The sequence below is a fragment of the Anas platyrhynchos genome, chromosome 31 (assembly GCF_047663525.1).
Source record: "Anas platyrhynchos isolate ZD024472 breed Pekin duck chromosome 31, IASCAAS_PekinDuck_T2T, whole genome shotgun sequence".
Lineage (NCBI taxonomy): Eukaryota > Metazoa > Chordata > Aves > Anseriformes > Anatidae > Anas > Anas platyrhynchos.
Window position 1 is genome coordinate 5,313,344 of NC_092617.1, and position 12,745 is coordinate 5,326,088.

The 12,745-nt window shown below is 51.5% G+C and overlaps 1 protein-coding gene across 1 annotated transcript; it reads left to right on the forward strand.

Moving 5' to 3' along the window:
* Nucleotides 1-4,808: 4,808 nt before the first annotated feature.
* LOC113840677 (olfactory receptor 14A16-like) lies at nt 4,809-5,768 on the forward strand. Its single transcript, XM_027447413.2, has one exon. It carries the CDS (start codon nt 4,809-4,811, stop codon nt 5,766-5,768), a length of 960 nt encoding a protein of 319 aa, XP_027303214.2.
* Nucleotides 5,769-12,745: the final 6,977 nt, after the last annotated feature.

A 12,745-nucleotide genomic window follows, 5' to 3' on the forward strand; every position in this document is an offset into this window, starting at 1 on the left:
CACCTTCTCTACAGGGGCAGCTTGCACTGCTACTGCTCGTTTGTCTGACTTTGTTACAGGGTCTGCTACAGGGGTTGGAATACCCTCTGCAGGGGCAGCTTGCACTGCTACTGCTCGTTTCTCTGACCCCGTTACAGGGATTGGAATACCCTCTGCAGGGTCAACTTGCACTGCTACAGCTCGTTTCTCTGACCCCGTTACAGGGATTGGAATACCCTTTGCAGGGTCAACTTGCACTGCTACAGCTCGTTTCTCTGACACTGCCACAGGAGCTGGAGCGGCTGCAGGAGCTGGAGCAGTTGCAGGAACTGGAGCTGTAGCGGCTACAGGAGCTGGAGCTGGAGCTGGAGCAGTTGCAGGAGCTGGGACTGGAGCAGCAGTAGGAGCTGGAGCTGGAGCGGCTTCAGGAGCTGGAGCTGGAGCGGCTTCAGGAGCTGGGACTGGAGTGACTGCAGGAACTGGGACTGGAGTAGCGGCAGGAACTGGGACTGGAGCGGCTGCAGGAGCTGGGACTGGAGTGGCTGCAGGAACTGGGACTGGAGTAGCGGCAGGAGCTGGGACTGGAGCGGCTGCAGGAACCGGATCTGGAGTGGCTGCAGAGTCCACCGTAGGGGTCACAGTGGCCGTTGGATCTGTCACAGGGCTTGGAGTGGCCGCAGGGTCTGTCACTAAGTTGATAGCAGTATCAATGGCAGCTCGATAGGCATGAGCCAGGCCCCAGCACGTTACAATGATTTGTGTTACTTTGGAACTGCCAGAATCATGACACCTTTTTTTCAAGCATTCTGCCAGTTTTTGAGGATTTTGCCATTGTTCAGGGGTGAATTTCCAACACACTGGGGGTGCCAACTGCTCTAGATGCCTGCCCATATCCACCCATACTCCCTGCCACCCACAACTATCCTGCCTCCGGGCAGATCTCCGGATGAGCTTCCCAAGTAGTTGTTTAACTTTAAGCAGAACCTGAAGTGCATTCATGAGGCAGAACAACAAGACTATGGTATTCTGAGTATCCCAGAAATATTCAATATCTTGGAGAGCTATTGTGACAAGCTCAGGGGATAAGAGGGTGGTGAAGGAGGAAGGCAGAGTGATCCAGGAGGATACAGGGGTGGTGAAGGAGAAAGGGAGAGTAATCAAGTAAGAAAAAATATCCTCCCCTTTCCCCTCCACAGATTGACTCCCTAATGGAAAAAATCAATAGGTATAATTGCTAATAGTTTCCAAGATACAGTTTCCAAAGTACAGAGTCGACGATGTTACTGAATACAAATAACAAGTTAGAGTCATGACCACATATTTCATCGTCTCATAAGCCATTGCTACAACACACAGTACCATAATGATCTGAAACCAGGGCCCGGAGAGGATAAACAACACGACAGAGAGCAAATACGGAAAATAATGTACTATAATACTCAATTTGGAAAACAGGCGCAGCAGAGTTGAGATTAAAGCAATCAGCATTCTGACAAGTGACTATTAAGCAGGTCTAATCCTTACACCAATTTTAGTTTAACACACTCTGGTCAGATCTGCCGTTATCTCAACCTTTCGGGCCCCACGTTGGGCGCCAAAAAGACTGTAGTGGTTTAACCCGGCCGGCAGCTAAACACCACGCAGCCGTTCGCTCACCCTCCCCTCTCCCTCTCTGGGACGGGGGACAGAAATGGAAAGTGAAGCCCGTGAGTTGAGATAAAGACAGTTTAATAAGACAGGAAAATAATAATAACAAAAATAATAATAACAATAATAATAATAATGATACAATGGTGATAATAGGAAAGTAATAATAATATGTACAAACAAGTGATGCACAATGCAATTGCTCACCACTCGCTGACCGATGCCCAGCCTAACCCCGAGCAGTCCGGCCCCTTCCCCCCCAGCTAGCCACCCCTATATATTGTTTAGCATGACGTCAGATGGTATGGAATACCCCTTTGGCTAGTTTGGGTCACCTGTCCTGGCTCTGTCCCCTCCCAGCTCTTACTGCACCCCAGCCTGCCCGTTGGCAGGACAGAGCAAAAGGCTGAGATGTCCTTGGCTTAGTATAAGCACTGCTCTGCAACAATTAAAGCATCGGGGTGTTATCAGCACTCTTCTCATCCTAAGCCAAAACACAGCATTCCACCAGCTACTAGGAAAAAAATTAATTCTGTTCTAACTGAAACCAGGACACCAAGAAACTGCAAGGCCAGCAGCAGGCCCCTGGCTTGGAAGCTGCTGCTGAGGTGACTTGTGTCTGCTTGGCTGAGAGGCCGCAAGGAGCCTGCTGGGTTGGGCTGCCTACTTCAGGAGGGGTTTCCACCCTGATGGAGCTTCCTTTCATAGTAGGAAAGATCAGGAGAGAAAAACTTGCCACAAAATGTGCCCTGGAATGTTGGCACTGGCCATGAGGAGGAAGAAATGTCCAGGGGAACAACTGGTCTCACTGCTATTGTTAGATTCAAAGAAGGCATTAAGTACCTCAGCCTTTACGTTATCTCGAGATCTTTGCCAGATTTCCTGCATATATAATAAAGGATGATGGTTCTCCTTAATCCTTCTTTATTTATAGTATATTTATAGAGTTTTTCATTGTCTTTGAGAGTCACAGACTGATTGAGCTCCAGCTGGGCTTTGGCCCTTCTAATTTTGACCTGCGCAGCCCCATAACATTCAAGACACAGCTCCAGACAACCTGACAGCATGCATGAGAAGAAAGCACAGAAAAGGTGGAACCTGACAGCCTTCCATTCCCTACTCTTCTGTGACTGTGCTGCAATTGCAATTAACTGGTTACTCCTGAATTATCCAAACTTTCCTGCAAGTCCTGATGATGCTGTCTTCTCAGAGACAGCACAATCACACACAAAGTTTGAACTCTCTGCCTTCAGACATGAAGAGCTGACAGAATGGAGCATCAGTGTGGGGCAGCCTTGAGAAGCTGCAGGATTTTGCCTACAGAAACCTCTTGACATTTACAAGGAGAAGAACCCAGTCCTGAACCAGAGGAAGAGGAACCCCACACATCAGGGCAGACTGGGACACTGCTGAGTGAGCAGTGCCCAGGAGGTGGAGGGCTGGGACACCATAAGGGATGCCATACGAGCAGTGTTACTTGCTCACCAGGAGCTAGGCCAGCTTCCTACGGAGCTGCCTTAAACAGCTGTTGGTATGGCCACCAACAGAATCCTAGTTATCAGACGCAGCTCAGATCCGGGGTAACACTACACAGAAGAGGGCCTGCAGCCAGCAGGAAATGACATACAGGTCTAGGAGTCCCTAGGACAGCCTGGTGTGGAGAGTATCAAGGCTGAAAAGTCCCAACAGGACCCCAGTCTTTGTGTCCATGGCTATGGCTGTTGTCTCTGTCACTGAGCCCTATGAGGACACAGCTGATTGTTAAAGCACCAGGGCCTCATTGCCTCCTCGCTCCTACCCATGAACCAGGCAGGGGTCGTACCATTCTCCTGCAATTGGCCATGCACATCCCCATCTCCTACTGCCCCAGGAAGAGCCCTGAGCCAGGTGTGACTGCTAAGGATCTCCCTTCCTAGAGACCAGGGGTCAAGGCCTGCGCCTTGTGCTTGGTGAAACACATCCAGTTTTCCTACACATCAGTGTCACCTTCACATTGCCTTTGTCTCCTTGTCCTCACTGCCTCCAGGGTTCTGCTCTAACGAGCTCCAAGGGAGGCTGTGTCAGTGCTGGCCCTCAGGGGGACACTGCAGGAAACTTGCCTCTGACTTGGACTTCTGGAGAGATGTCTTCAATTGTCTCGGAGTGCCTGAGGTTCATGGGCTCATCAGCAAAGCCCCCAGAGGGGTGATTGCAGTGCCTTGGGCTGGTGCTGTGCTGCTGAGTTGGGCCAGGCTCGTGGGACAGAGAGAGCTCGTGGCAAGAGGGCCGTGGTGCAGAGAGCCAGCTGTGCCCAGGAGCAGCTCCTCTGCACAGCGCAGCAGGGCTGGGGTCACTGCCTGCAGAGACAGAGTGCTTAAAGGCAGGCAGAAGTGGCAGGATGCACAGAGCTCACTGGGGGAGAACACTTCCCAGCCCTGAACCCGGTAAGTCTCTGGCTGGAGGGCATTGTAGCTTTTGGTCATGGAGGAATGAGAAGCCGGGGGTGCATGAAGGGCTGCCCAGGGTTGTGGTGCTGAGCACGATCCCTGCACTCATCCTGCCCAGGGAGCCCAGGTGCTTGGGCAAAGGAAGAGCAATGCAGGGGCTGCCTGCAAAGAGAAGGCACTTTCTGCACTCTCTGCCTGCCTCTTCCTGCTCTGATTGTGGCGCAGGCTCTATGTTAACAGGGTATTTGGTTTTGCATGGGTGACTGAGCTTCCTATTCCATTGAATTGAGACAAAAACAGGTTAGTGATGAACCTCAGAATATCCCTTCTACTCTCTCTGCTTACAGACTGCACCAGGGCTTTTCTGAGCTGTTCTTCAGGACCTGCAGACAAGGAGATGTGATTTTTCAGCACAACCTCTGAGTGCATCCATCCCCCAGCTGAGTGCTGCAAGCAGACAGCAGCTGGGCAGCAGGGGATGGACAGAGCAGCCCTCCTGGAAGTGACTTCTGGTTGAGGCTTTTGCCCATAGCAACAACATTTACCACTGCAGTGGAGCTGTGTGTCTGTGTGCTGTGTACAGGACACCCAGCAAGCAGAAAGCAGGGCTACAACCAGGGAGAGACACAAAGGTCACCTTGAAAGAAAGATAATGTGAAGGCTTTAATGAGAAAAGAAATGAGTATTGTTCAAGGAAATTTCCTCTAACAGTCTGTATTTTTCCTTCTATGCAGTGCCCTTGATGAAAGGCAGCAAATGTCCAACATCAGCTCTGTGAGTGAGTTCCTCCTGCTGGCATTCGCAGACACGCGCGAGCTGCAGCTCCTGCACTTCGCGCTCTTCCTGGGCATCTACCTGGCTGCCCTCCTGGGCAACGGCCTCATCCTCAGCGCCGTAGCCTGCCACCACCGCCTCCACACCCCCATGTACTTCTTCCTGCTCAACCTCGCCCTCCTCGACGTGGGCTGCATCTCCACCACTCTGCCCAAAGCCATGGCCAATGCCCTCTGGGACACCAGGGCCATCTCCTATCAAGGATGTGTTGCTCAGGTCTTCTTTTTTGTCTTCTTGGTTGGAGCAGAGTATTCTCTCCTCACCATCATGGCCTACGACCGCTACGTTGCCATCTGCAAGCCCCTGCACAACGGGAGCCTCCTGGGCAGCAGAGCTTGTGCCCAGATGGCAGCAGCTGCCTGGGGCAGTGGGGTTTTCTATTCTCTTCTGCACACGGCCAACACATTTTCCCTTCCCCTCTGCCAAGGCAATGCTGTGGACCAGTTCTTCTGTGAAGTTCCCCAGATCCTCAGACTCTCATGCTCCGATGCCTACCTCAGGGAAGTTGGCACAATTATGTTTAGTGGCTTTTTGGTGTTTGTTTGTTTTGTTTTCATTGTGTTGTCCTATATTCAGGTCTTCAGGGCAGTGCTGAGGATGCCCTCCGAGCAGGGCCGGCACAAAGCCTTTTCCACGTGCCTCCCTCACCTGGCTGTGGTCTCCCTGTTTGTCAGCACTGCCACAGTTGCTTACCTGAAGCCCCCCTCCGTCTCCTTTCCATTCCTGGATGTGGTGGTGGCTGTTTTGTACTCAGCGTTGCCTCCCACAGTGAACCCCATCATCTACAGCATGAGGAATAAGGAGCTCAAGGAGGCACTGAGGAAGTTGTTGCTATATTCAGTATTTCGACGAAGAAGCCATCTTCTGCTTGTGATTCCCTGAAGTAGAGCTGGAGAAGGCAGAAACATCTTTGTTCATATATTTCAAAAATTGTTCATCCTTTTCAATATTATTCCAATATGCTAAATATAATTTTTATCATTTTATTTTATAAATTTAAGTTATTTTTGTTCTTCTATCTCCTTCTACCTTTTCTTCTAACCCAAAGACCTCATGTAGAGGTGCTGCTAAGCTCTTTCTAACTAACTAAATAAAGGAACCAGCAGATAGTCAGTTTCTGTGGATCTCATTTCTCATACACTCTTCTCAGGTACAGCAGTGGTTGTGGGATGAAGATCCCTGCTACAACGTGGTGGAAGGCCCTGGTGTCCTCCTTTGGGGCTGCCCATTTCTGCCCTGGCAGGCACTCCCTCCCTGCAGCCTTTGAGTCGGGGTCACCACTTCCTTGGACCCACGAACACTGACAGCAGCAGTGCTGGTCACACTTCTCTTCCACACTGCTGTCTTGTTGCACCACTGAATCAGAAGTGGCCTTCCAGCCAGTGCCCCTAGGAGCATGGCTTTCGAAAGACCCCCAGGCAGCCCCTGCATGGGGCTCTGCCACCCGCCTGGCCCCAGCCCTCTCCAGCACTCTCCTTACTGCTCTCTGATGCACACCAGCACCTCCTCGTGCCTGCCGGCCAGCACATCTGCTGAGGGCCAGGGCGGCTGCTGCAGGGGCAGGGAGCTCAGCATGGCCCTTGCAGCCCCCTGCCCTGGGCCTGCCTCTGCCCTTGGGCTCGGCCCCGGCCTTGGCTCTGCTGGCAGGAGCGCTCTTGGCATGCGCTTCCTGGCCTCCCCTCGCCTGCGCACAGCTGCTGCCCACTCAGGCTGCTGCCACAAACGTGTCCTCACAAGCAGCACCACCCCTTGGGCTGCTTCTGCTGGCCTCCCCCACCACAGTGTCTAAGATTCCTTCTCTTTGCTGGGCCCCACTTCCAGCAACGAAATGCATCCCTTGGCTCTCATCGCTGTCTCCCCTGTCCTCTGGGATGGCTGTTCTGTAGTGGGACATGTTTCCATTGGGCCATCTACCAGACATTGTAATGAATACTATGAGCAGGACTAGAGGGGTCTTGTTTCCAGCCAGGGGGAGGAAGGGAGGAAAGGGACAATCGGGTTTACTGGACGGGGTATATTTAATGGCCTGGCACATCAGACCCACAAATGTATCAGGCTCTACTGGACACAGCCAATAAAGATATATTTTCTTTATTTTTCACCCTGAGTTTTCCACAGAAGACCCAAGAGAGACCATGGATGTCCAGGTGTCTACTGAGATTCAGGCTGAATTTCTCAGGATCCAATGGTCATTTCAAATTTATTTTTATTTTATTTTATTTTATTTTATTTTATTTTATTTTATTTTATTTTATTTTATTTTATTTTATTTTATTTTATTTTATTTTATTTTATTTTATTTTATTTTTATTTAATTTATATTTTCTGAAGGCACCCCTGACCTATCTTAGAAAGGGTTTCATGTGCTGCGCTGGGCTGCAGTTATAGGGACAAAGACCACTGCTGGTAGTGGAGGTTTCAGACCAGCACACTCTGCTCTTCCTCTCGATGAAGGTCTCCAAAGAAGTCACCCTGGATGAATAGCAATAGGAGAATGAGGTTCAAAACTGAAATGCAGCAAAATTCAGCCTTTGAAACTAGAAAAGGTTTTTATTAGTTGCTCTTTGAAATCTTCCTTAATTACATCTTGCAAGCTGTGCAATTAGCTGCACAAGGCGTGAAGGCTTGAAGATTAAAATGGAAGAGATGTAAGGATTTTTTTCATTTTAATGAGTTCCATGGTGTATTTTGATGCTCAGTCTATGAAGCTCAGGTACTGAGAGGTGAATGATGCAACTGCTAGAGAAAGTAAAGTCAGGAGGAAAAGTTGAAGTGACTTGGAGTATTAATGGGCCCCACTGAGGGCTGTTACTAACAAAGGCTCCCCAGGGCCTTGTTAGGGCAGATAATTGGAGGCCATGGTTACAGGAAGGCAAAGCACTGTGCTGAGAAAAGTCTTGGTTGGTTTTGGTGATGCAAAAGGGCCAAGAGTTGGCCCCAGCCACTGGAAGGCGAGATCCTGTACAATCACGTCTGGCTCAAGGCTTTTCCTGGGGTCTGTGGGCTGTGGTGGACAGTGGGATGCCATGAGAAGAACACTGGTATGACACCTCTGAGGTGCTGCACAGGGTTGAAAGGAATCCATGAGACCCCATTGCAACGAGTATAACATCTCTCCTTATAAGCTCTAGCCAAGGAGACAAATATCTCAAGGTTCTTAGCACCTTCCCTTTTTACCAGCACCCTCTCCCTTCTCCTCCGCAGGCTTTCCTATTCTGTCCCACACATTGCCCTATTTTCTTGAAGTCTGCAGACACGCAGCTCTGTACACCACATTGCTCTCATCATTTGCTTTCACCCATGTCTTGTCAGCCCTCACCAGGTATTCCTTGAAATACAAAGCCACGGTCTGATCAGAGGGTGGCCTCTGGCACCACAGAATGACCCTTTGAGGGACATTTCTTCCTCCTTGTGGCCAATGCATAACTTCCAAGGTACACTTCGTGGAAGGTTTTTCTTTCCTGCTCTTTCCTATTACCAAAGGAAGCTCCATCAGGGTGGAAACCACTCTTGAAGTAGGCATCCCAGCACATCAGGCTTCTTGTGGCCTGTCAGCCAACCAGACACAAGTCACCTTAGCAGCAGCTTCCAAGCCAGGGGCCTGCTGCTGGCCTTGCAGCTTCTTGGCTAGACACAGCCAAGCCTTGTGCCTCCTGCTGTCCAGTCGTGGACTCAAGCAGAAGGGACAGGACAACCCATCTGGGGGCCTTCTTTCTGCCTGGGTCGTTTTCGTGGTTCCGCTTGAGTGGGCAGCCGAGCTCTACCACAGCTGCTCTCTCACTCCCCCTCCTCAAAGAGGAATGGGGAGAAAATATGTGAAAACGGCTCAAGGGTTGAGATAAGGACAAGAAAAATCACGCAATAATTATTGTAACGGGCAAAAACAGACTCAGCATAAGAAGATAGTAAGATTTATTGCTCATTACTAACAAGCTAGAGAAGTGAGAAACAAATGAAAGAAACTAAAAGCACCTTCCCCCCCCATCCACCCTCTTCCACCTCCTCCCCCCCGAGCGGCGCAGGGGAATGGGGGAATAGGGGTTATGGTCAGTCTGCAACACGTCTTCTAAGCCTCTCCTTCTCAGTCACTCTTGTCCCCTGTGCTGTGGGGTCCCACCCACGGGATACAGTCCTTGATGAACTGATCTGGCGTGGGCTTCCCGCAGGCAGCAGCTCTTCCAGAACTGCTCCAGATATGGGTCTGTACCACGGGGTCCATCCCTCAGGAGAAAACTGCTCCAACCTGGCTCCCCTACGGGCAGCAGCTCCTGCCAGGTCACCTGCTCCTGCGTGGTCTCCTCTCCACGGGCTACAGGTCCGGCCCGGAATCTGCTCCGGCAGGGGTCTTCCACAGGCCGCAGCCTCCGTCGGTGCAGGGCCACCTGCTCCACCGTGGTCTCCTCCACGGGCTGCAGCGTGGAACCCTGCTCCACCGTGGTACTCCATGGGCTGCAGGGGGACATCCTGCTTCACCATGGTCCTCACCACAAGCTGCAGGGGACTTCTGCTCCGGCGCCTGGAGCACCTCTCCCCCTCCTTCTACACTGACCTTGGTGCTGTTCCTCACTCCTCTCACTCTGCCAGCTGCTGTGTGGCACAGCGTTTTTTTTCCTTGTCTTAAATCTGCTCTCACAGAGGCACAAAACAATATCGCTTATTGCTCAGCTCTGGAAAACAGTGGGGACCTTACCAAACATGGGGCAGCTTCTAGATCCTTCTCACAGAAACCACCCCTATGGCCCCCTGCTACCAAAACCTTGCCCCGTAAACCCACTACAGTTGTCCTGGGTCTGGAGGCAGAGTGGATCCCACATCCTTCCAAGCAGGTGCCTTCTGCTGGCCTAGCAGGGCCACTGTCAGATGTCAGCCCAAATTGCAGATCCCAGGGAGAAGGCAAGGGTGACCTGCCACCTACTTCAGGCAGAAGTGACCTCCCAGACTCTTTCTGTGACACGTTCCTGCTGCTGCCCTATCAAGTGCAGAGACAGAAGTGACCTCACAGTCAGTGCCACAGTCACATTCCTGCTGCTGGGGCAGGAGATGCTGAGGCAGAGCTGAGCTCTTCAGAGCATTCCCATCCATCTCCTCTTTGTGGCCCACAGGCTAATCAGATCCATGGCCCCTCACATTCAGCTTTGTATGCCATGTAACTGCAGAGCAACCTCATGGTTCCTACCCTGTCCCATGGGCCTAGCACCTTAAGTGCTTGGGATAAGTGCCAAGCACCTTAAGTGCTTAAGATAAGGGTTAGGAAAAGGGTTGGATGTGAAGAAGTGAATGCAAAGGAATCAAGGCTTTGGTTGTTAGGCATCCATGTATGAGGTTAAGGACTAGGGCTCAGCTTTCTGTGATAGAGATTAATCAAATGCGTAGTGGAAGGGTTTGGTGTTTGGCTTGTGGTGTCAGGTCTGTGGTTAGGGTACGTGCAAGTTCTTTGGTTTTGTTTAGGTCTGCAAGAAGTCTAGGGCTAAATAGAGCATGTTAATGGTAGTGTTTAGGGCAGGGATCAGGGTGAGCAAGAGTGTAAGGGTGATGTACTGCAGCTGTGGACTAGTTTTGGCTTCAAGGGATCTTGTGGTCAAACATTAGAGCAGTGGATTCCTGTCAGGGTGTGGAGTAGCATTTATCTTTATGGATTAACGTTACAGGTTAAAATAGGACAAGGGCCTCACATGACTGCTTTAAATCAGCTTTATGGTGGGATTAACATTACCTGAACATTCTTACCTCTGCAAAATCATCACCTTCTGCTGTCCATGCTCCTTTTCCCTCCCTCAAATCTCACATTTCTCCTGTCCAGGCTTCTCCTAACTTCCCCATATCAGTCATCTTCTTAGGGGAAGTTTGGAGAACCAGCATGGAGAAGGAGAGAAACGTCTGTAGGAGCACCCTGCACAATGGGCCCAGCAGTTCTACAACACCACAGAAACAGGCCTGAAGGATGAGTTTAGGCAAAAGCTGATACCTCTGACATGACAACACCTATTCAAGACCTCTTCCTCTATGGGGCCTACCAGGTACTTAGAAAGAGGGGATCTCACAAACTGTGTGCAGAGCAGGTGCATCTGCTGTCCTGTCATGGAGACCAGCAGATGTGAGCCTAAAGGCACAGATCCCAGCCAGGAGTCAAGGGTTGAGCTGTTGGCTACTTCAGAAAGAAGTCAACTCCCAGCCACTTAACAGCCATCAGCTTCCTACTGGACTTAGATCTTCTGAGGCACCTCTGCCCTCATAATACCAGACCTACAAAACACTCCCTTTTTGGGCCAGGACCTGCCCAGCTAGAAGTGAGCTGGTTTTCGTCCTTCAAGCCTGCTGGGCTCCCAGCCTCTCTGACACACAGGAACCAGTTCCGTGCCAGTCCTGTGAGGTGCTAGGGCAGGAGGGACCTTGCAGGAAATGTTCCAGCCCTGTGCCTGTTGGCGGTCTCTCAGCTCCCTGTGCACACTGAAGATCATGTTTGTATCCAGAAGCCATGATCCTGAAGCTGGCCTAGCAGACATTCAGGGGAAGCACCCTCCCAGCCCCAACTCTAGCCCCAGCCCCAGCCCCAGCTGGCGGTGCTGCTCTGCAGAGTGAGGGGGCTGTGGTGCCAGGGGCAAGGAGGCACTCTGCAGTGCCGTGCTGGGCAGGCTGGGAGGCAGACCCAGCTCATGGGGTCACTGCCATTGCCCCAGGGCTGCAAGGAATCACTCGCCATGCTCCTTTGGTGGGGCTGTTGCGTGCCCTGGGGCTGCAGAGCTCTCCTCTGCCTGCTCACACCTGACTGAGCACTTGAGCTCTGGTCAGTCCACCTCGGAGGAGATCCCCCCTTAGGAGGGAAGTGCTGCAGTGGAGGCCAGCTGTGCCACTGCCGTGCCCACTGCCTGTCCCTGCCTGCAGTCCCAGCACAGCCCCACAGCAGCACTGGCACCAAGTGAGAGGAGCAGCCAGGCCTGACCCCACCAGCAGGGCTCAGCAGGAGAGGGCGGCAGTGGCAAGAGAGCAGCTCTGCATGCCCCAAGCGCTGGTGCTCCCTGGCCGTGCTGCTGGGATGGGACTCTTTTCCTCTGCACCCCTGCACACGGGCACTGCCCCTGCAGAGCCAGGCCTGGACTCAGAGGAAGGCTTCTCTCTGTAGGTGTCAGAGACCGATTTTTTAAAGTGTGATTTGTGCTGTTGGACTGTGGTTTTCAAGCATGTTGTGCTTTATCCTGGCAGAAAGCTCAGCACCACATAGCTCATCCTCACCCCCAAAATACTCATGTGTTGAGATAAGGATGGTTTGATAGCAAAGGAAAGGAAAAGATGTTGCTGTTGCTGCTGCTGCTGATGATGATGATAATGTAGTTTTATAAATCAAGTGATGCACAGTGCAATTGCTCACCACACACTGACCGATACCCAGCCCGTCCCCAAGCAGGGGTCCCCCTGAACCTGGGCAGCCTGCCTCAGGTTCTCCTGTGTAGGTCCTTTGACCTTGCTTTGTTTTACGTCAAAATCAGTGGTGGTGGGATTCCATTCAGTCCGCAGACATCCACTGTTATCTTCCACTCCCCATTAGAATTTTGCACTGTCCATATGGGTCTATTAAAGGCTGAGAGAGCCTTGCTGATCACTCCTTGGCTCTGCAGTCAATGAACCAGCTCATGCAGGGGTATCAGGGAGTCTCTGTTAGTGCAATACTGCCTCAGGTGCACTGTTGTGGTAGCGATTGGCACCTGCTGCTCATTGGCCATCAGCACCTCCAGAGCAGAAGGGTCCTGTGAGAGAGTGGGCAAGGTAGACAACTGTTTAAAGGTAAGCCTTTGGATCTTTGAAGTACCCTTTCCTGAAGGAGTCTGTACTAAGGATGCACAGAGCTTCTGGGCCAGTCTCAA

Bases quoted from the DNA above. Each gene is read 5' to 3' on its own strand.
- LOC113840677 (XM_027447413.2), top strand. From the start codon at position 4,809: ATGTCCAACATCAGCTCTGTGAGTGAGTTCCTCCTGCTGGCATTCGCA.